The 25040-nt window shown below is 39.0% G+C and overlaps 1 protein-coding gene across 1 annotated transcript in view; it reads right to left on the bottom strand.

Annotated features, from left to right (window-relative positions):
• The window catches only part of HMCN1 (hemicentin 1), a 414327-nt gene extending 395596 nt beyond the window's left edge, over positions 1-18731 (bottom strand). The window contains exon 1 of the mRNA XM_063104004.1: positions 18464-18731. Coding sequence (XP_062960074.1) covers positions 18464-18731 — 268 coding nt within the window. The remainder of the gene's footprint in view (positions 1-18463) is intronic.
• Positions 18732-25040: the final 6309 nt, after the last annotated feature.

Raw genomic sequence — 25040 nt, 5'->3', positions numbered from 1 at the left:
AAAAAAAAAAAAAAAAGAAGCCACCTTGACCTTGAAGAATAGCTGCTGAAAATCATCTCTTTTGAAGTATATCATTTCCATGCAATCTCCCTAAATCTATATAGAACATATGCAAAAGGACCCTCTCTACTTATGACCCTTCATTCTTTGGTCAGCATAGAGGAGATCAGCCAATTCATTCTAACGTCCCTGTTTTAACATTCCAGGAAAAATCACAGGAAAGGCAAGGAGGGAAGCATAGCTCAGCAGCCACATATCTGACCTTCCCACACTCCTCCCTTCTGTACAGTGCACTCACATTCCTGCTAGAGTTAAAACAGTGAAAATGTGTTCATATGGCAAGAAGGAAATAAGAGGAAAGAACATTCTCAAGTGTTTATAATCATAGACAGTACAAAAAACAGGTCCCAGCCAAGTTATGTTTACATGTCTACGTTTTTCTCCCAATATAGCTAAAGCCTTTCAAGAACAGATGTAATTTGTGCTACTAAATCTCCAACCATAGCCTTAAGCAGTGTTTCTATTCTGTTTTATCTGTTAATACAATTCCAAGAAACACTGTGGAGTTAGCCTGGAGATATGACTTTGGAAGCAGGAATACCTGGATTTTTTTCTACCACCTGTGGACGTCTTGTACAAGCTGTTTAATCTCTCTGATCTTCATCATGGCAAATATAACAGCTACTTTACAGATCTGTTGCAGGATTAAATTTTTTTTTTAAAAAAAAGCTACACGAAGATGCGTAGCAAATTGTGACTCTAACTACTGAGTCGAAAATTAATTTTTGAAAAAGGAAAGGGAGAAATAAGAAGAAAGACAGGAGGAGAGGGAATAAGAAAACAAGGAGGAGGAGGAAGAAGACAATGTCAGGGTTTTTAAATTCCGAATGTCATGAAGGATGGAAACTGCAGCTCTTTGGCTTCAAAAGCACAGCAGCTATAAAATTTTTAATTTTTTTTTAAAGTCATAAACCGGTGGTTTTCTTGAGATGCTGCGTATAAGTGAATAAAGAATCAATTTGCTTTACGAACCTAACAACGGGGCTGAGAAAACAGCATGGGCATGTTGAGGGAAGTCCTGAAGAATGTACGTATCTTCCAACAAGCCTAGTTACATTCCAAACACCAAAACTGCCAAGGGGTGTTGAGCAGTGGTCGTGAGCCAGGCCATTTTCAGAGCTGCCTCTTTATCCACATTTAAATAAGGGTGATTTTATCATTTGTAATTGACTCATCAATTCAACCGATATTTATTGAACACCAGCCCTTCAATTCTGCCCTCCAGCACCCTACAGTCTAGTAGAGAATACATAAATACCAAAATGCAACGAACATGATAATACAGCAAGATACACAAATTAAATACAATGGGGACTCCAAAGAGGGACCTACAGTGGGAGTACTCTGCAAAGGCTTCATGAAGGAAATAATATTTATTCATTTATTCATTCATGCCTTGACAAATATATTTTGGCATTTTCCCATGTACCAGATACTATGTAAAGTATTAGAAACCCATCAACAATCAAGATAGATAAAACTTATACTCTAAGGGAAAAAACCAATAAACAAGTATATACATTTACACATATATAATAATCATTAGATAATGACAATTGTTTTTGAATAAATTAAAGTAGGCTAATCTGATGGGGCAGGAGGAGGCAACTTCAGATAAGGTGGCCAAGAAGGACCTCTTTGAAGTTTGAGCATTTAAGCTAAGACTTGACAGAGAGCAAGGCCAAGTGTAAAGGCTTGAAACAAGAATGAGATGCATATAATAGAGCATTCGTAGGAAGGCTGGAATATATAGAAAAGGAGAGGGATAGAAGGGGAGGGCATAGACAGGTACTCAGGGGCCAGAATACATAGGGCCTCAGCAGCCAAAGAAGGGATTTACATTTTATTTAAAATCTACAGGAAGTTATTAAAAGGATGCTAATTTATAGATAATGTGCTTTATTTCCACTTTTTAAAATTTGCCATGGTAACTGTGTGGATGGAAGCAAGATCAGCAAAGACCAGGTGGAAAGCTATCACAGAAGTTGGGAAATGATGGTGGCTGGGTAATAGTAGCAGAGACTAAGAGAAACGGACAGACTCGGGAATGCACAGGCAGGAAAAGCACAGCTTGTTAATTAAATGTGTGTGTGTATCTGCATGTTTGTGTTGAAAACAGTTTGATGTGACCATTTAGAATATCGACCGAGAAAAAGGGCAACCTAAGGAGACAAAAATGGAAAGGAATTAATATGTATTGGTCATCTGCAAGGTCTAGGTATTTTATATGGATTATTTCATTTAATCCTCACAACACCTTGCAGAGGAAAATATTATCGTCACCCCCTCCTTTCTTCTTCTTTTCCTGCTCTAAAATTAAGGGGTCAAAGACATGGAGGCACCCACTCCAGCTGAGGAGGTGCAGAGTGCCCCAGCGTCTCTTTTGGGGGCACAGGGTCCCACTCAAGGCCCCAGCAACCCCTCCCAGAGTCACCTATTCCAGCTGAGAAGGTGCAGTGCACTCCAGAGCTTCCCCTGGGGGAACAGGGTCCTTTCAGAGATATGTTAAGTATCCCAAGGTCCCATGACAAGGAGAGCACAGTTTCAGAACCTGGTTCATCTGACTCAAAGCCTGTGTCATTTTTGACAGAGTATCTTTCCCTAGGGCTATGAGAAAGGTGGGAGTAAAGACACAGTGGCAGAAAAGGTACGCACAGAAAGCTGGTGTCACTCAGTTCGACTGGAGAATACACGTATAAACAGTAGAATAGTAAGAAACTGGACTGGCTACAGCCGTTAACAGCCATCCTCCCAGAATTTCACCAGGGATGTCCTGTAAAAACCTTGGCTTAAAGAATCTCTCCAGGCTCCACCTCCTAAATCTATTCATAATACCTTATTGACTCCCGCTGCTGACCCTTCATTTGCAAGTGTTTTCTGTCCTTCCTGGGGATTTGATATGCCAGGAGAGCCCATGCTTTCTGAGGCTGCCACATGGGAGATAGAAGTTTGCTTCTGCTTTGTGCCATTCGTGCACAGCCCCTTCACTTCGATTCCCAGCTCCGTGGAACCCCACCAGTCCCAGAGAATGTGGGGATTCCCGATCCCCTCTGACTTTCATCAGGTGTGGCTGCCGTGGCCCATGCCTGAACTCCAGATGTGGTTTTTAGAGCATGTGTGATCTCTTGAAGCAACACTGGAGGCTTTTTGTTCTGGGTTCCCCAGCCTACAGGAATGTCCAAGCAGCTCACGACGGTCTCGCACTGGCTGAGGAGTTCTGGGGCCTTACCCTAGAACTGTACCCGGACACTTAGCAGCACTCTCTGGTGCAAAACCAGTGAAAGACAGCCTTCCAGACAGATTCTGGCCAATTGTGATAACTGCTGGTCCATACATCTCCAAGACATCCTGGACAACCTCCCGGCCTTAGGCCAAGCTGCCTGCCCCACAGGATGTGACCTTTTCTAATCTCCACTAAAGCACCTGATTTAAAAAGATACTACCATGTAATAACAAAATGGATACACACACTAGTTAGGTGTTATCATAATTTTATATGTACACATTATAGCTTCACAACACAGAGAGTAAAGACTGCCCAAAGTACAAGGAGAAAAACACAGATCAAGATCTTTAACATGCAACTAAAGTGACTCATGAAAATAAGTGTATGAATTAAACTTAAAAACCTTTAAATGTCTGCATTATAAATAAGAAAGGTAAAAGTAAACACTTAAATTTAGAAGTTAGAAAAGGGAAAACAGAACAAAACTAAGGAAAGAAGAAATTAAGAAATAAAAAAATAGTGCCAGAAATTAATAAAATAGAAAACAAAAAATTAGAGATGATCAACAAAACCAAAGGCAGTTTCCTTGAAATAGAAAAACTGATCTAGACTAATCATGAGAAAAAGAAAAGGCACAAGTAATATTAGAAATGAAATTGAGTCATTGGTATAGATAGATACACCATAGTTTAACTTTCTTTATGCCATTTTTATCTTTAGTGTAATTTCAAAGGGAAAAATTTTAGTATAACCATCAGATATGATTACTTTCTGGTGTTTTCAGATTAAAGAAGTTATTGTATATTCCTAGTTTGCTAAGCGTTGTTTGTTTGCTAATTAATGGATTATATTATAATATCAAATACTGTTTATGCAGTTATTGAGATGATCGTATGATTTTCCTCCTTTTATCTACTAATATGATATAATGATCTATTTTCTAGCATTAAACTAATCATTTTTATATATTGATAGATTGGTTTGTTAATATTCATTTGGTAATTTTTGCATCTAGGTTTGTGAAGGAAGTTGACCTATAATTTTTCTTTTTTATATGATCATTATCAGATTTGGTACCAGGGTTACACTAGCCTCATGGAAAGTGTTCCCTTTTTTTCTATTGCCAGGAAATAGTTCTGTAAAATTATGATTATTTTTCCACAAATACTTTGTAAAGCTCTCCTGAGAAGTCATCTTGGCCTAGAGTGTTCTTTGTAGGCAGATATTTTACAATGAAGATGACTCTTTTTCAAATGGGAGAAATTTGAACATGGAAAAAAAATATAGAGTCAAGGAAATGTGTGAAGATATGAGAAGGGACCTTTCAGTAATATGACAGACTAAGCTGAAATGGAAGACCCTCTCCTACAAAATAGAAACACTGAATAAAATATAAAATTCCCTTTGTAATAAATAGCCAAGCTTAGATCATAAGAATAAAAAGAAATCTCCCAGGTGCCCCAAGTAAAAAGGGAACTTAAACCAGAAGTAAATTTCAGTTGTCACCATAGCAGCACAAAAAATCTGATACAGGGTTTGCCTATTAATATTTCAATGTCCATGTGGGTACAGTTTTTATGGCATCAGCCTTTTTGCGTCAGAAAGCTACAATAGAGTATGCTTTTTAAAGCTAAGCCCCATCAGTAAAACGAGGATCAGGAAAAATTCTTCCCAGTAACCCACAAAATTAGCAAGAAAGCTTGCCATCTGTCCAGGTCTCTAATGGGGAAAAAAAATCTCCTAAAATAAATTGAAACCCTAAGCTGGAAACATGTAGAATACTAGAGGTTACTAGCTATATGGTATAGGAATCCCAGCCAAAAAATTAGCCCACAAATTAATTTTAGAATCTCAACAAAAGCAAATGCAAAACCCCTCTGCAGAAACACCAGCAGTGCACAATCCAAGGTGCCCTCTTAAAGATGCATTCACAGCCAACAATTAGCAACCACACAGTGCAATAAACCCCAATGAGCAAGAGTCAGCTGGTCAAACAGATGAGATAAGAAGTAGAAATAGTAAAACAATATGAAAGAGACTATAATTCTGAGGAGCATACAATAAAAATAAAATAGGCAGATTTGAAAAAGAACAAAATAAAACTTCTGAAAATAAAAAACTATGTCCATTGAAATTGAAAACTCAATGGATGGCTTAAAGAGTAGATTAAATGATCTGAAAAAGAAGTATATGAAAAATTTGAGGAAATCACCCAGGATGCAGCATAGAGAAAAAGAAATGGAAAATAGGAAAGAAAGGTAAAGAGGCTTGGAAAATAGAATCAGAAGATCTAAAATACACTTAACGGGATTTTATGAAGGGGAGATTATGGAGAATGGAGAGAAGAAAAATTTGAAAGATATAAATAAAAAGTAAAAATATGAAGTAAGTCCTCAGGTTGAGGAGGCAAACCAGGTTCCAAGCAGGAAAAACAAAATCAAATCCATGCTTAGACACTAAATAAGAAACTGTAGAAACAGGAAGACAAAGAGATAATCTTAAAACAACCACGGAGGAAGCACAGTTTACCTAAGTAAGAACAACGATTAGACTGAGAAGACTTCTCATCAACAACAAAAGAACTCAGAAAACAATAAAATAACATCTTCCGTGGGATAAGTGAGGTACAGAATCTATACCTAAGTAAACTACTTATCAAGAATTAAGTTCTTATATGTAGATTCTCAAATAAGACCAAAAGAATTTCCTACTTAAATACCACCCCTGAAAAAACCACTTAAGAATGTAAAGAATGTATTAAAGAATGGGGGAAAAAATAATCCAAAATGAAAAAGGGAAAACTAGAAGCAACAATGAATAAAGTCAAATCTATGTACACAAAATGACTAATTTGGTTGTGTTTAAGAACAAGGTGAATCTAAAATACCAGTTCATTATATCATAGAGAGTAAGAGGAAGGTAATCAGAGTAAAGCACCCTGAGGCTCTTATATTCCACAGAAGCACAGAAACACTGATTAACTCCAAGTCAACCAAATTAAGGGTAATCATGCAAAATCTATGCCATTCTGTCTAGCTCTACCACATTTTACTTTGTCAAGATAAATCAAATCCACTGTTTGTTTTCATTATAATGTAGCAGGAATGAAAAGAAGTGAAGTAACTAAGGCAAGAATTATGTACATAAAAAGTACAATAGATAGATAAGGGATCTCAACAATAAAAAGAATGACACTTTAGCAAAACTCCAGGGAAGTTCCTTGGGAGAGGTGAAATTTTGGAAAATCTTTTAATTATAGATGAGATTATGTCCTGCACATAGGGGACATTCCAAAATAGGGTGTGGCGGGGGAGAAAACTTCAAAGCAAAGTGTGATGATCTGCTCAACGGAGAGCTGAGCAGTTTCACCTAAGAAGTGCACTCTAGGGACTATGAAAACAATAGAAAGGAGATCTTCTGTGGGCCCTGGCAAAGGGCTAGAAGTGGAAATAATGAACTAAACAAAAGGAAAAATAGATTTCACTTTGAATCTCAAAAATTGATATTCCAGATAGTACAGTATCTTTTGAGAATTTTGTTCTCTATCGCTTAATGAAATAATGTATGTTCTTGACCTTCTATTTGGTACAAAATATTAAAGAACAAGTACCATCTCACCCATGAGTCTCAGTTAACCAGCCTTTCGCTGTCAAATCTTGGCAAGAGCAGCTATGGAATGCCCTGAAGCATTTTCAGTGTCAATCATTGTGCCTTCCAGCTTGGGAACTTCAAGGAATTCCTTCCACCTGCTGTAAAACAGTGCTTAAAGAAAAGTTCTCAGAAATGTGGTGCTAATGGAAAAATTGCTCCAATTAGTGTGTTTGAAGTTTCTGAGAAAAGAAACCTGGGGTATGCAAAGTCAAAATATTTTAGAACCCACACATAATTCCCAGAGTTCCTAGCTCCTTTATAATATTCTCCATTTCAAAACTAAAGTAAATATCTCAACATCTCAAAAAAAAAAGATCAAATAAAACTTTAGTACATTTCATGCTTTAAAAGTAGAAATCACAGATTTTTTAAATGCAAATTATTCCAAGGACTTAAATGGCACCCCCAAACATTAATGCTCCTCTCCATAACTGCCACTGAGAGCTCTGTTCCTATCCCAAAATGGATCAGAGCTTAGAGTCCATGATACTTGCTGATGCAAACATTTTTATCAGAAATGTATAGAAAAAACTGAGTCTCCAATTAAAGATTTGAAGAGTTTGGGTTTGTTAATGTTAACTGCTAAGTGATCTGCTATGGGTTGAATTTTGTCCTCCGAAAAATCATATGTTGAAGTCCTATCCCCCAGCACCTGAGAATGTGACCTTATTTGGAAATAGGGTCACTGCAGATGTAATTAATTACAACAAAGTCAGACTGAAGTATGGTGGGCCACTAATCCAATATGACTGGTGTTCTCACAAAAAAGGGAAATTTAATTCAGCACACAGAAAGAGTGTCATGTAAAGATGAAGGTAGAGATCAAGGTGATGCATGTAAAAGTCAAGGAACACTAAAGACTGCCAGCAAACCACCAGAAGCTGGGCGTGGAACAGTTTCTCCCTTGCTGCCTTCAGAAGGAAACAACCCTGTCAACATCTTGATTTTGGACTTCTAGCCTCCAGAAGTGGGAAACAATACATTTCTGTTGTTTAAGTCACCCAGTTTGTGGTACTGTTATGACAGCCCTGGGAAACATACAGTGACCCCTTTGCCTTGCGTTCTTAGTCACATCTCTTCAATATCACACATTTATCAAAACAAAAGAAGAAAAGAATAACTTGTGGAAAGCTACTCTTCTTCAGGAAATTTTGTACATTTTGTGAGAGTTCACATAATATAAGCTTTAGTTGCCACCATTTAGAGTTTTTTGTGAGACTTAAATGAAATAAAGCATGCAGTATGTCTAGCTCAGTGCCTGGTCCATAGTAGTGACACAAAAAATAAAGTGGTAGCGGTTACTATTAAAAATAAAAACTACACTACTAAGCCTGTGTCAAGAAAACCTGTGAGATGAGGTGTTTCCTCAGGAGTCTCTGTCTACCACACTGCCCTCAGACAGAGTTGGCAACAGCTGACTGCATCAGGCTCCAACTCTCCTGTGCCTGAATCAATATCTTAAATGTATATCCCAGCCTCAGTCAGAACTTTGCAACCACCATATCCCACCCTGCTTTACATCACCCTCATCTGTGGTCACTGCCCCAAATGTAAACCATTCATCTTCTCTCTGACTCGCATGCTCTGTTTCCTCTCTCCTGACCCAGTCCTTCACCATCCTATGCCCTCGCAAGTTCTGTGACCTCCCAGAGCATCTTTCCATCCACCTCCCACTTTAGCTGAAACAGGACTCCCTCCTGATGGCAACACCTTGCCTGCAGCCCTCCCCAGGGGAGTCTTCTATTCTCCAACACCCCAGATACATCAGGGTCAGGAGGTAGATCAGCATTTTATCCACTCTCAGTTCATCGTTTCTCTACCTTCAGAGAAAACATTTGCCATTTTGAGGTGCATGCCACCATAACACCCCTTAACCCCCTTCATCATGGTCAACTGTCTCCTGGGGACTTCTCAATTATTCTTACTAAATAAAATTTTGATGTCTGACTCACTATCTGCCTCAACCTTCTAGGCTCTGTTATTATCTGTGTTACTTTAACATCCATGCTCAATTCTGCAGTCTCAAGTTCCTTCAATCCCATGATCTTCATTTTGATTTAACTTCCTTTTCTACTCAAGCTAAGTTCTAAGATTAATCACTTTGGCTGTTCTGACCAATGATCTCAACTTCCTTGTCACATTGTCCTTCACGTGCAAAATTCCAACTCTTCTCAATCCAATACATCCAGATTTGACCCTATGATCTGTCTCTTCACAGTCTTTCTTATCAATATCCTTCTCAACCATATCCTATTTCTTTTCTTCAATTAAGTCATTTATTTTAATTGATGCATTCTGACTGTACATATTTATGGGGTACAATTTGATGTTTTTATACATATGCATGTTGCACAATGATCAGGTCAGGGTAGTTAGGATATCCATCATCTAATGCATTTATCATTTTTTTGTGGCGAGAATGCTCAAAAGCCTCTCTTCTAGCTATTATTTCTTTATTATTTCTTCTAGCTAGTTCTGGGAAAGCTTCTACATGTCCAGGTCAGCCTCTACCTCCAAAACTCCACTATTCTCCTAAAATCCCTTATCCTTCTACAACTTCCCTCCTCTCATGACTCTCCTTTCTGGTTTGATTTTTATTTATTTATTTTTGGGGGTTTTGTTTGTTTGTTTGTTTGAGAAAAAGTCCATCAGACAGAAAGTCACCCAAAATCCTGCATCCCCACGTACCACCTTGTTTATGACTATGCCTGTCTATGCTGCTTCTCTCCTTTTATACTGAACCAAAGGTCTCCTCCTGTCAACAACCAATCCCTGTTCTTTGCATCCCATTCCTTCTTTCATCCTCAAAGTCTGGGTTCCATAAGTTACCTAGTCTCTCTCCAGCATTTTCAATCTTTTCTGCTCTATTGACTCTTTTCCAACAGTACTTAAACATCCTCTCCTCTTTCTCACCTTAAAAAAAAAAAAAAACTGCTCTTCCTCAATTCTAAGTCCCAATAACTAATGTTTGTTGAGAATTTACTGTGTGGAAAGGATTGTGCTAAATTTTGCGTAAATATCATTTTGATCAATCTTCACATCAGCCTTACAAGGTAGATAATATTATCCCCAGTTTACTGAAACCGAAGCACAAAGAAATTAAAATCATACAGCAAGTAATTGGTAGAGTCAGGCTTCCCACCCATGCATCAGACTCCAGAGCCTATGCTTTTAACCACTATGTTATGTTTCATGAAAGAAACATACTGTACTCACTGGCTCCACTTTCTTGCCCATCATTTCAGCTTTCTGCCTCCACAACTACAATGGAAGTGTCCTTTTTATGTCAATGTTATTTAGCCCTTATTTTCAGTAACCATATAAATGGACAGAATTGACAACTTCTCCTTCTTAAACCTAACACCCTTTTAGATTTCCAAACACTGCTCATTCCTGTGTCTTTTCCTATTTTCCTGGACTCTCCTTTCCAGTATCCTTCATGAACTTCCCTTCTTCTGTCTGTCTTTTAAATACTTGCGTGCTCCATGGTTCTATCCGGTCTCCTTTCTGTTCTCAGTCTACACACTCTCCTCGGATGATGTCACTTATTCCGATGGCTTCAGCTGTCATCTATATAAGTTTCAAGTGGAAAGAACAGCTACTTGGCACTATTCACGTTAACAGTGACAGATGAAATGCTGAGGAATGATACCTGGAGACAGACAGGCCACCCAAACAGATCCAGGCAGGGAGACATTCACTTTGAAAAATTCATCATCATTGACCAAGGTCTGGCTCTCAGACGTGCAAACTCGGAAACTTGAACTTAACACTGTCAAAATATTTTAAACAATAGAGATTGATGTATACAACTGGCATGCCAAAACATGAGTTACCAATGAAGAATATAACTATCTGGGGAACCTGATGTATGTGTCAGTATGACCAGAGCCTTCTCTCCACATAAGGAAAGTGTATGAGGTTAAATTATCAGAAGGCTGTTTGGTGAGCATGCAACCAGAACAAGGAAAGTTATCATCTGGATCATAGCATGATCCAAATATGTGATGACATCATTACATATTTATAAGGATAATCAGTCTACCCGCCACAGTTGGAATATTGCTGATGGGTGGACTTGTTATTTGTGTAGAATGAACTAACATCCTGAACCCTAGTCAGAACTCAGTTGTACACTGTTAAGTTTCTGTAACACTCTTTTTCACTGCTGACCCCACACACTTTTGGGTGATAGTTTATTTTCAACAAGTTAATGTATACAGTGCTTGCTATCAAGACTTACTGACCTGAGAGTAACGTTGTCTCCTAAAGCTAACATTGCATATCTTTTCTCTTCCATTGTATGCTGATTTCATATTTTAACCTCCAAAAGACAGTTATTTCCCTTTTTTCTATGTTCTCAGGACCACTGGACTTCCTCAAGAGCTCAGAATTCTATCCCATTCTCTCTATGCCCAAGTCACCTCAATATTTCCCCCCTGTATTACTGTGATGGCTTCAGATTTCATCTCCCAGCCTCCAGGACTCCCTTGCTTTCATCCATCTGAGATAAAGATCTAAAATGAAAACCTAATCATATCACTCCTCACTTATAATCACTCGAGGCTCCCGATAGCTTTGGGGATGAAATCCAAACTCCTTAATGTCTGATTAAACTGCTTTTACTCATGCACTTTCTATGGGTATCAGTGGAGGCCATACTTCTTTCAGAAAACATTTGCTGACCATTACCCTCTTCAATGCAGGATCAGGTGCACTGCTCTGTGCTTGCACCGCACCCTGTGCTTCTTTCTGCTACAAAACACGTTGTGGTGTATTATATGCCGTTTCTCCTGGCCTCCTCCTCATAAACTGTTAGCGTCTTGCATGTTATGCCTCACCGTCTTTGAATCAAGAGCACCTAGCATAGTCCCTGACAAATAGTAAGAAGTCTGTTACCAGCTGATGAGTGAGTGAATAAATGAATGAATAAGTGAAAATAACGACTTATCTTGGGGGTTTTAGATTCCCTAGATGGCTTCCCAATTATGAGTCAATGGTCTGGGCCTCAAGGGGACAGTAGAGCAAAGAATACATGAGTTCTCAAACATTGAATGTCTAAGAACGCTGCTGCAACTGAAAACTGGTTTGAATTGCCCTTTGCCTGTGGGTTGATTGATAGCCAAGTCATCAAGTAGATTTTTTTTTCTATTTAGTTTTTTAGTCTTATAGTGTAAATATTATACTATTTTCCTTGATAATTGGATCCCTTCCAGTACCTATTTAATCTTTACAGACAAATTTGAGTTATTCAGTAAGTCAGAACAACATCATTCATTCTCTAGTACTTTTAAAGGATTTTCACATATATTGTTTTATTTAACCAAGATAATATCATTAAGGTAGAAAAACTTAATATCATTGCACCTTACAATTGACGTAAGTCCATTTTAAAATTTTTCCTATTCTCCATAACTATGGGGAATCCTCATGGGGGTTATCGGGAAAGACAAAACAAGGTTGAGAATCCCTGTAGACAGACTTTTGAGAACTACCTACGGTGTGGATCTTTTGTTTGCATAGTGTTCTTTGAAAATTAGTTTATTGTTGTGACATTCCTTCAGCCAGCCCAGTTAAAACTAGAAGACAAGCAGCCTGCCTTATAACATGCAGCTGAGACATTCCAGACAGCATATAAATCCTCAACAAAATCACCTGCTACACAAATATTCCATGACTACCCAAGATTCAGGCAATATCTGGGTCACAATGATGCTTCCATTTCATGTTCATGTTTGGATGCGAGATATATTAGCACCAAAAAGGCCTAATTAGCAAATTGTTGTGTTATAAGCTATTCTTCTGCTTGTTGTGGTTTAAAAAGTAAAATCACAGACATGAAAGGCAACATTAAAATACCCAGAGAAATCATCAGTACTTGTCTCCAGCCCTCTCATTCATTAATGAAACATTTCTTGAGTTTCCACTGTGCGCCTGTAAGATGAATGAAGCAGTCCTTGCCCAGGGAGCTTAATGTCTAGTCAGGGAGAAAGGTAAGTAAGCAGAACGATCATTGTCTGTTTGACCAGAGACAAACCGTAAGCAAAGCCAAGTCTGATTTATCAATAATAAATTAGAAGGCTGTTAAACTAACAATAAAAAAAATCCTTCATTCTGTAGGAGTCATAGAGGATTCTGTTAAATAGGAAACATCCCCAACACATTTCAAATATTTGATTGACCAAAATTTGGTCCTTATATTTTGGGAGAAAGTTTTTATTACACATGACAAGACATCTCTACATATCTTCTGGAAACATCCAGTGACATAGAATTCACTCTCTCAGGTTCAAATATTTTATCATCCTGAAAAACAAAAGTTACCACTGTCCAATCAAAATCTCCAATCCTTTTGCTCATGAAAATCCTTCTTCCTATAGGATGTGCCAGGGGCAAAGGGAGACTAATAGCTTTTTGGCTCTTTTCCTATACATACTGAAACTGAAAACATGTCAATTTGAAGTTCAGTTCATATAAACATGTATAGGTTTTTAAAGGTCTGAATGTCCAATATTTTCCTCAGAAAAATTTTTCTATTCACTATGGTTTCAAGTGATTTTTCTATTACTCAGAAAAATATTCTAAGAAAATCTTTTTATAAAAAAAAAAATCCCAGATTATTTTCTGAACACTGTGTCGATCCAGCCAAACCATACAGTCACTGAAGACTCATGGGTTTTATTAAAATAAACCTTCTTAAACACAGAGATTTTGTAATAGTGACATTTCTCCCCATGAATCAAGTCCTTGCTACTTCGAGTCTCTCTGCAGTCACTTACCTTTCACTATATGATAATTAAAATCACGAACTTCGATAATAATCTATCAAAGTACTAATTTCATAGATGGAGAAACAGAGGTCTGGCAAGGTTAAATGATCTTCTTAAAAGACAAAAATAAGGACAAGAACACAATCTTCTGTTCCAAATTGGGTGGTCTTTCTACTACATTACACTTGCATTTTGTAAAATACCAGTTGAATCATTTATCGAAGCTGCATTTAATATTAGCCTCATGAACAAAGCAACCATTCCAGTAGTTGGACACAGCGATATAATTACAGATACTTCCAATTCCTCTTGCCCTATTTTCTTTTGAATTCTGTCCAAACAGGCTTTCCCATCTCTTCACTGAAACTACTCTTGTTGAGTCACCAATGACTTCCATGTTGCTAACGGATTAGCCGATTCTCGATCCTCCTTTTAATTGACCAGTTAGTCCTTCTCCCTTGAAATACTCTCTTCTCTTGACTTCCAGAGTAATATATTATTCTTCTCCCTCCCCGATTTCAATTTCTAGCACTGCCTGGCTGGTTCATCCTCATCTCTCCGACCGCTAAACACCGGAGTATCCCAGGACAGGGTCCTCAGACCTCCTCTTTTCTCCATTTATAGTCAGTCCCTTAGTGGTCTCATCTAGTCTGATGGCCCTAAATACGATCGATATGTAGGCTTTTGGGTCCCAAATTTACACCTCTGATCCAGACATCTCCCCTTGAACTTTACTCTAATACATCCAACTGCTTTCTTAATATCTCCACTTGGCTATCAAAAGGCATCTCAAACTTATACATATCCATAAACAAAAGCCTTATCCTCCACCTTTTCTCAAACCTGCTTCTCACCCATTCTTTTCCATCGCAGTAAATGGCCATGCCATGCTTCTATTCACTCAAGCCAAATCCTCGGCACCTGTCTTGTGTCATTTTTTTTTTTTTTTTCACATATCTCACATCCAGGCTATCATTAAATCTTTTTAGTTTTACCTTCAAAATATACACAAAATCCACCTATTTCTGAAATCTTCCACATCTACCAACTTCACACAGGACATACCATAATCTTCTGCCTGAATTATATAGCAGTTTTCTCTGCTTTAGACTGTTCTTAAACAACTGAACAGATGTCACTGCTCTGTTCAAATCCCTGTCTTACTCAAGGTAAAAGCCAAAGTCACAATGGCCTGGAAGCCCTGTCCTAAGCCGGCCCTGTCATATTTCTGACCTCACCTCCTAACTTCTCCCTGTCTCCCTGTCACTCACTGTGTATGCGCTGTTCCTACGATGTCAGGGTGCTTTTGGTCACGAGGCTTTTCATTTATTGTTCCTCCGCCTGTAACAGTCTTTCCCCAGATATCTCCCTGCTCCCTCCCTCATCTCTTTCAAGTCTTTGCTCAAAGGGGCTCCCCTGCCCACCACATTTAAAATTCCGGCACCCGCGATCCACCTCAAACTCTCCATACCCTTTTCCTGCTTTTTATTTTCTCCATAGCAATTATCCCATCAAACACCGTATTTGTTTTAATTATTTTCCTTAGTGCCTTTGCTCCTTTCCCCATTCTTACGTGGAATGTAAGCTCCATGAGAGCAGCAGCTTTTGTCTTATTCTCTTTTGTGTGAAGCAAAGCCTGAAACATGATAGTTGAGTGAATGAATGTAGACAAGCAGTTGCTTAGGGCTGGGGTGAGGATGATAGGGGAATAAGAGACGGGTAGCAAAGGGGTACAGGATTTATTTTTGAGATGAGGAAAACGGTCTAAAATTGACTGTGGTGATGGTTGCACATTTCTGCAAATATACTAAAAACTATTGAATTGTATATCAAAGTAGATGAATTTTATGGTACAAGCTGTTAAAAATTAACGATTAGATGTGATTATGGAAGTGGAACATGCATCTTTACCATCGTTAACATTAAAAGGTTGGCTTGCCTTTCCCTGACCCCTGGTCATCCCTGGCACGACCTCCTGCTCCAGGTGGCCATGCTGCTGGTGTGCTGCTAGTTCTTCCACACTATGCTTCCTGCACGCACATATTCTGAATGGCTTTATCATCTCATTTTCAACTTGTCAGACATCCTTCCTCCTCTATGTCTATGTTTTTCATGTGTTTTGAATTTACCTCCACCTGCAAACACACACTTTGCCCCAACCTGTAATGCAGAGCTCCAAAGCAATCATCTGCGAAGACGTAAAGGTTTTTGTCAAAAGCGTCAGACTGTATACCAGAACTTATCTATTATTTCACACAGCTAAATGTGATGGTGGATGTCAAAGGGCTATAAGCATCCAATGTTATTCATATAATTATTATTTTAAATTCCACACATTATTTCTTTCTATGTCAGCCGTATCACCCAACCATAGAAACGTGTGTTAGAGACTATGTAGAGCAACCATATGTTAAACAGAATCATAAAATGTCACAATTAGAAGTGACCTCACAGATGTTCAAATCCAATTCTCCCATTTTATAGCTGAGGAAACTGAAATTCAAAAAGGTAAATTGACTTTTCTAATGTCACTCACTGACACTGCCAATTCCCATTCAAGACCCTTCCTCTCATTCCAAGCTGATCATCAATCTACAATGATTACACACACACACACACACACACACACACACACACACACACACACACACACACAGAGAGAAAATGTCACACAAAGGTAATATGACAATCTATTAAAATGAATACTAAGTTAAAGGTGAATAGTGTATTTTAACTTCCATTTCTCTCTTTATCTTCAAAAATATTTTAAATAGTCTTAGAAGAAGCTCCAGTAGCCTAATGGATAAGGCACTGGCCTCCTTAAATATTCTTAGATAATGTAAACACTTGGCCACTTCTCTCTACTTTGAATCACAAGGGAAATGGAATTAATGATTTTGTTGAATTATAAATACAATTTTATGGAACCCATTTAAATTAATGGATAATTTTCTTATATAATTTAATTCAAAAAAGCTCTAATTTATTAATCATCTGTTAATTAGCATGCCTAGTTTCCCCCACATTGAATCACAATTGCTAAACTATAGGAAAGTCAACTATAGCAATGTGCAAGCTTTCTCATTTGTTGACAATTGGAAGGCAGCATGCCACAGTACAATTTATTCCAATAATTTTTCATATCACATCAAAATAACATATTAGTCCACTTCCCATTTATGACTTGAGGCAATTTATATATTCTGTTTGCAGCAACATAATTTCATAAGAGTTGTTTGGAGAAAAGCAAATTGTGGTGTTAATTAGGGAAAACAGTTTTTACTTTATTTTTTAGCCAACTTCAGATTCATCCCTATAGAAGAAACATATTTAGGCGATTCCAAAATAACAAAAGCCTCAAACTGCATCACAATTGGCATTTTGACATTTAATAAATTGAAACATCACAGCATACGAGGTGTCTTACTAAGACATTAAACACAGTAAATGACCATTCAGTTCTGTATTCAAATATGATAAAGTCATAAGGTAATATTCAAATCAAGTATCCAAATCATGTATAATCAGTGTAGAGATTACTAATACACATGTATATTCTCCCAGAAGAGTAGACAGGTTGTTTTCATCATTGGAAGAACAAGAAAATCCCAGAGAATTCTAATTCCCTCTAAATTTCTCTCAGTGTCATTTTTTTAAATAGCTGAAACCTGCCACACTTAATACCTAGCAATAATTTGAACTTATGTATGTTTGCCAAACACACAAGGAAAGAATTTGAGATTCTCAATATCACGCTGCCATTGTGAAGAGGTTGTGTCTAGGTCTTCTAGTGAAAAGAGAAATTCAAAAGCAGGAAAAATGTGGGAGAACAGTGGGGGAGGACTTTTAAGAAACCACGGCTTTATTTCTTCAACTGGGCAGCAACTTGTGCTAATGAAACTCAGGTGGATGTTAGACAGCAAGCCCCAGGGCTCCTGCAATGCTACCCTCAGCCATGACAATGAGGGCTCCTATAAGTCTCACAGAGAGGTGCTACTTTAAAGAGAAACTGAAAAGAGCAAACAGGATCATATTACAGTGGAGCAGCTGAAACTCATGGCTTTAGGGCAAAAAATAAAGTTCTTTTGCTTCAACTACCTTTAAAGAGCGCAGACATACCAAATTACATGCATTTCTACTGCATGAGACATGGGCATAACGTTTATACCCATCCCTAAACCTAACTAATGATAACCTGGTGCAAAGATAAATAGATCCAGTTAAGAAATGAATGGCTTCTGTCTTTTATTTTCATGTCTTCGGTTCCACTAGTAGTTATTACTTACAGGCTTCCCTGTATCTCACATAACAGGGTTTTTTTGCAGTCTTACGTGGGAGTTATCCCCAGAGTGTGCTTTCAACTTGGATGCTAGCTATTAGAGCACTGCTGCTGCATACCCATCCAAGTCTGCCTTGGTAATTAAACATTCTTTAGTTCTAAAGTACCAGTCAGTTAATTCTGATCTGGATGTGGTTGCTGAAGACTTTTGGTTCTGGTTTTCATAAGTCCACATTTCCAGGTTTGGGGACCAGTGTGCAAGTTTCTTAAACAAGTCATCTACTCCATGCATAGAGACTTAAGTAGGTATCAGAGAGCAAACCCAGATGCCAGCAAGCAATTCTTTGTTAACAACTGTATTCAGCTGCACATTTTTTAAAAAATGGCTTTGAAACTTCCTGACAATAAAACAATTTCATAGCCTAAGAAATAATGTAATCATGAGAAACAACAAATACAAATAAATATTCCCCTTACCTGGATCATGGAAAGGCACCAAAGCAAAGTTGAAAAGAGGTCTCTTAGGTCTTTTCAAAGACGTCTCCAGAATTTTGGAAGCCCCTTCAATAACCTGAACTAAATCATCATACATGGAACCAGTCACATCAAACACAAAAGCCAAGGTGGAGGCCCCCTCGGGAATTTCCTCAGCCCTGATCTCCGACGGGGGACCCGCATCTTGAGCTAGGGACGAATAAAGTAGAGCCAACAGGAGTACTGTGTGGACAACTTCCCAGGAAATCATTTTTTTTTTTCTTTCTTTCTTCTTTCCCACCCCCTTAGCTCCTAAGCACTGTGCTTAGTCCTCAACAACAGGCAGAGGGTTTCCTCTCCGTGCAATTCATCAGACTCTTGCAACCTCTGAACTCGCAAAAAGTCTGGAGCTGAGAATCAGGAGGGGACAAGCACCAAACCCGAATCCCTCCAGGGGCCGGGCAGGGCAGGGATGCAGCGCTTTTGTCTGGACGCAGCTTCCTCCGGGACTGCTATCTGCCGGCGGGCCCCGGGCAGCGTGTGGCCGAGTGTGGGTAGCGCGCCGGGTCCATGCCCCGGGGGCAGCTCTGAGCCTGCGGCGCGCGGCCCGAGTCCCGCCGCCGTCCCCGCCGCCGCCGCCGCCGCCGCTCCTCTCCGCCCGGCCGGGCCAGCGACTGAGGCTCCCAACTTTCCACTGTTTGCAGCTCACGAGCGACGAGGGGAAGCCCGGCCCGGCCGTGCCTCCTGATTGGACAGTCGCCGCCCCCTCCTCGGCTCTGGAGCCCCCCCCCCCCGCCTTGGGGGTGACTTTTCCCTCTGCGGATCCTGGGGTCAATTGAGTACCAGGGAAGCGCTTACAGTGTCAGCTCCGCTCCCGCCCGCACTGCTCCTAACCTACAAAGCCCCCACGTAAACAATGGCTTTCAAGCATGTTTGGCAAAGACCCAAACAAACCGAGGGACACCACACTAACTAGCACAAAGGGAATTTTGTTTTTCTAATGTGTACAACGCTGCTTCAGACACATCTTTCATAATTCCCCCCAGAAGCCAAGACGCCCCGGCCCAGCCTCCTGTCCCTCAGCCCACAACTCAGCCCAGCCAGGAGGGGGAGCTGGAAGATTCCCTGGGCTGGGCTGCAGCCCACACTATCACGCTTTGATCTCTCCAGGGACTGGGGAGGGAGGGAGGACAGAGCTGGAGGGGCAAGAAGTGGAGGAAAAGGAAAGGGACTGCTGAAGGAAATGAGACAGACAGCGAGAACTGGGGAGTCGCTGATGGTACAAGGGAAGGGAGCTGGATGTGACACAGGACGGAGGAGGAGGCGTGGGGGAGGGGCGGGGCTGGATACACAATGACACGTCCTGGATGCGTACTAAAGAAAAAACTGTTTTATTTTTAATTTCATTATCAAGATTCACATTTGCTGAGCAGTTCGAATCCTCGGAGTAGCATGCTGAGGCAGATAATATCCCCATTTCACATTTCCTCCCATAGAAAGGCCATGTGCCGGGTCTCAGCCAGAGAGCCATTAAAAAGGTGTTCCCCTTTATGGTATTTTCTTGCCAATAAATAAGGAAACCTCCCCCTGGAACACATTCCAAAGTTTTTCCGTGTTATGGTTATTATATACGTTACAGTACTAATAACAGAGATAAGAGGGTATGCAAAGAAAGTCAACCATGTACTAAGGATTCTTTGCTTCATTTTAATAAAAGCATATTTCCTTCCTGGAAAAGGTGTTGTTGTCTGGATCCGAGCGTTTAAAGAGAAGCAAACAGGCATCTTGCTCTGTGTTTGAATGAGTCTTAGACCACCCATCCCACACGGATGCAGTCTAAGGAAGAGCCAGCTCCTATGAGCCTTTTATAGTCTGCAACTGTCTTCTCTTTCAGACCCAGCAGCTGTGGGACCTGAGTTTATGATACCTATAAGTCATGTTGCTTAAAGGAAACAGACAGGCAATTTGGGTTGAGTGGGAATATGAGAGCACAGGGAGAGCGTACTTCCTTTCCAAGGAGTATTTAGAGAATGCTATTTGAGTAGCCCAATTCTTTGTTTATTTTAAAAGAATTTCATTCGAAGTCATGGAGACCTGAGCTGTTCCAGGTGTACAAGGGAGGCTGTAGAGGCTAGTGATTAAGAGTTCTGGGTCAGATAGCCTGGGTTCAAAGCCCAGCTGTGACACTTAACAACTGTGTGACTGTCAACCAGTTACCTAATTTCTTCAGGCCTTCATTTATTCATTTGTAAAATGGGAATAATGACAGTGCCTACCTAATAAGGCTTCAATGATCTATAAATGTTCCATGTGCACTTGAAAAGAATGTTGTTGGGTGAAATGTTCTATAAATGCCCATTAGGTCTAATTGTTTGATAGTGTTCAAATCTTCTATATCCTTACTTATTTCTGCCTGTGTGTTCTATCAGTTTTCGAGAGTGGTATTGAAATCTCTGACTATAATTGTGGATATGTCTGTTCTTGCAGTTCCATGAGTTTTTGCTTCATGCATTTTTGAAGCTCTGAAACTAGATGTATAAGCATTTAAATGCATAAGCTGTTGATTGACACCTTTATCATTATGAGCTTATTGTCCCTGGTAGTATTCTTTGCTCTGAAATATTCTCTGTCTGATAGTAATATAGCCACTCCAGCTTTCTTTTGATTAGTGTTACTTGGTATATCATTTTCTATCCTTTCACTTTTAACCTATTTGTGTCTTTATGTTCAGAGAGTGTTTCTTGTAGTCACCATACAATTGGGTCTTTCTTTTTTATCCAGTCTAACAATCTCTGCCTTTTAGTTAGTGTGTTTAGAACATTTACACTCAATGTGACTATGGATATGGTTGGGTTTAAATCTGTCATCTTGCTATTTGTTTTCTCATCTGTTCTTTGTTCCTTTTTGTTGTTTTCCTGCCTTCTTTCGGATTGATTGGATTTTTTATGATTTCATTTTATCTCCATTTTAGTGGTTGCTTTAGGGTTTATCGTATACATCTTTATCAATCTTCCTTCAAGTGATATTCTATCACTTTGTGTATGAGACCTTAGACTAGTATACTTCCATTTCTCCCTTCCCGACTTTTTTTACTATTGTTATCATCCATTTTGTTGTATATTGCTATATTTTGAACCCAAAACTATACTGATTTGTTTGGTTGTTTCAGTAGTCAAGTATCTTTGAAAGAGATCTAAATAATAAGAAAAAATTAATATATTTACCAATGTAGTTACCATTTCAGGTGCTGTTCTTTCCTTTATGTAGATCCAAATTTCCGTTTCATATCATTGTCTTCTCCCTAAAGGACTTGCTTATTTCCTGTAATGCAGTTCTGCCGGGAACAAATTCTTTCACTTTTGTATGTTTGAAAAAGTCTTTATTTCACCTTCGTTTTTGAAATATATTTTTTGGCTGGGTAAAGAGTTCCAGGTTGACAGGTTTTTATTTTTCTTTCGGTACTTTGTTTCACGGTCTTCTTGCTTGCATTGTTTTCAAGGAGAAATCCCTATCATCTTTTTATTTATTCCTCTATTTGAATCATGTCTTTTTTCTCTTGATGCTTTTAAGAGTTTTCTTATTATCACTGTTTTTGAGCAACTTGATTATGACGTGCCTTGATGTAGTTCTCATATTTCTCATACTTGGGGGTTGACGAGGTTCTTCCATCTGTTTTCATCAAATTTGGAAATATTTAGCCATTATTTCTTCAAATATTTTTTTTCTGTCTCCTACCTCCTTTCCTTTGGGGACCTTAGTTACTCATATATGACACTACTTGGAGTTGTTCCACAGCTCACTGATGCTTTGTTCATTTTTTAAAATTATTTTCTTTGCTCACTGTATTTCATTTTTGATAGTTTCCATAGCTACTTCTTCATGTTCAGCAATGTTTTCTTCTTTACTGTCTAATCAGCCAGTTGTCACATCCATTATATATTTTTTATCTCAGACATTGTAGTTTTCATCTCTAGAAGTTCAATTTGGGGTATTTTTTATGTCTCATTTTCTTTTTTCATTGTCTCATTTTAAGTGTATGAATAGATGGAACATAGTTAATCATTTTTTTTTTAATGTCCTTGTTTGGTAATTCTAACATCTGTCTCAGTTCTGGGTCTGTTTCAATTTATCAATTTTCCTCTTTGTTCTGGATTATATTTTTTTTTCTTGCTTCATTTTCAGGCCTCCTAATCTTTGACTGGATATCAGACATTGTGAATTTTACTTTGTTGAATACCAGATATCATTGTATTTTTATCAATATTCTTGGACATCATGCTAAGCCAGAATCAAGTTATGTGGAAACAGTTTGATCTTTTAGGGACTCGCTTTTAAAATTTGTTAGATAAAACCAAAGCAGTATTCAGTCTAGTGCTAATTATACCCCATTACTGAGAAGAGACCTTTTTGTGTTGTGTACTTAGTATTCTGTGAATCATGAAGATTTCCATTTTGGCTGGTAGGGACTGATAATATATTCCCATCTCTGTGTGTGCACAAGTGCTGTCACTTTTAATCATTTTAAATGGTTCTTTGCTGAACCTTGGGTAGTTTCCTCTCATGCATGTGCTGATCAGTACTCAGCTGAATTCTTCAGGAAGACCCTCTGTGTATCTGGGGTTTTCTATCTGCATAGCCCCTCTGGTACTCTCTCCTGCAAACTCTAGCTGGAATTTCAGCTCCGTCTCCTCAACTCAAGCAGACTGCTCGGCTCCACCTGGGTTCCACCTCCACACACTGTGGCCTGAAAACTCTCTAAAGTTGGTCACTAGGACAATTGTAGGACTCACTTCATTTTTCTCCCATCTGAGATCATTGTCCTTTCATGCCTGAGAAAAAAAATGAAATAATGCTTGTTATGCATTTAGCTCAGTTCCCGGCAATACATTCAGCACTCAATAAAGTTAAGTATTATGACCATTACATTTATTTCAGGATACAGCTTTGAAAGTTTGAACCCATGTGTATATGCATTGGGGACACAATGCGTTGGGAGAGACAGATAACTAGAGAGGCTTTTTTTGTTTGTTTATATAAGATCTTTTGTAGTTTCAGTATCATTCTGAAATCTAAGTAGGTGGTAGCACTTAAGATCCACAGGGCACTGTGGTTCGGAGAGAGGATGGCAAAGAAAAAGAATATTTAATGCCTAAAAGGCATTTTTTCTTACATATGTATGTATGTAGAAATACACGTGTATCTTCCATAATCTCAAATGCATCTCTCCACTTCAGTCTCATATAATTGATGACTACATGACTTAGGACCCAGCAGAAACACACATGGACTCTCTCATTCCTTTTCAATAAAGTTTGATTTTGTTGAAATGCAGATCTCTGGAGACAAGGTAGCCCTGAGACAGAAGTCTTATTTACACTTTAGAATAAATGAATCCCTGAGAGTCGATTGTGGCAGGCAGTCAGCTGAGAATACCAAGAATGTAAATTGGAAAAAAGTGATTCAGTTAGGAAAAGGGCACAACCCAGGATGAGCCTAGGAGTATTACGGATTGAATTGTGTTTCTCCAAAATTTAATCCCCTCTGTGACAGTGTTAAGAGGGTGGGCAATCCTATTATGGTTATTGAAAGGTGGGGCGTTGCAGAGGTGATTAGATTGTCAGGACCATGCCCTAGTAAATGGATTAGTAAATTGATGGTTTAATGCTGGTTATGGGCATGGGCATGAGGGCTTTAGAAGGAAAGCCCATGAGGAGCTCTCTCTCTCTCTGCTCCACCATTTTGCCATATGAGACCCCTGTGTCACTGTCACCACCAACAAAGCCTTCACCAGATGTGGGCTTTGGACTTCCCGCCTCCGAAACTGTGAGCAGTAAATTTCATTTTTTTTATAAATTATCCAGTTTGGGGTATTTATGTTATAAGCAACACAAATGGACTGATACAGAGGGGGGGGGCCAAAAGAAAAAAATAGTGACGCTTACATGAGAGTATTGTCCAGAAATAACAATATATCTCCGCCCCTTTCATGCTTTTGTTATTAAAAACAGTCTCTGTGAGGTTGGAAGGAGCCCTGATTTATAAATCTAGTCTTGCTTTAGCCACTAATTATTTTAGTTCTGCCACTCACATGCAATTTCTAAAATTATTTCAGCTGTAACACTCTCTGATGGTCTTAACCAAAGTTCCCCAGAAAGCAGAGCCTGATATAAAGGTTTGGGGTGTGATCCCAGGGTGCAAACATGAGAGATTAGAGAAATGAACCAAGGAAGAAGGGAGAGTCACTATAAAGGTGCATTATACAAATGGAGACCAAAAAAATTTTTTTTTAATTTAAAAAAATTTGAAAAGAGGAGGTCTTCTCTCTCCACAACGCACACTCCAGAGTAATAGAAGAAGCATCTGATTTATGATAATAGGGGAGGACTTGGTCAGATTTGTCTCAGTACTGGGCAGATCATCTAGGCAATAAACCAACAGAGGAACAGTTAATCTATCAGATGGAGAGAACAGATCTATGGTTATTAGACTGGGGAGAGCAGGAGGAGGGGAAGGAAAAAGGGGAATGGGGAAGGGAAAGAGGAGGGGGAAGAGAGAGACAAGATAAGGGACATAAAGAATA

The sequence above is a fragment of the Cynocephalus volans genome, chromosome 8 (genome assembly GCF_027409185.1).
Source record: "Cynocephalus volans isolate mCynVol1 chromosome 8, mCynVol1.pri, whole genome shotgun sequence".
Lineage (NCBI taxonomy): Eukaryota > Metazoa > Chordata > Mammalia > Dermoptera > Cynocephalidae > Cynocephalus > Cynocephalus volans.
The sequence above is the reverse complement of the archived record's forward strand: the minus strand, read 5'-3'. Positions and strand labels throughout refer to the sequence as shown.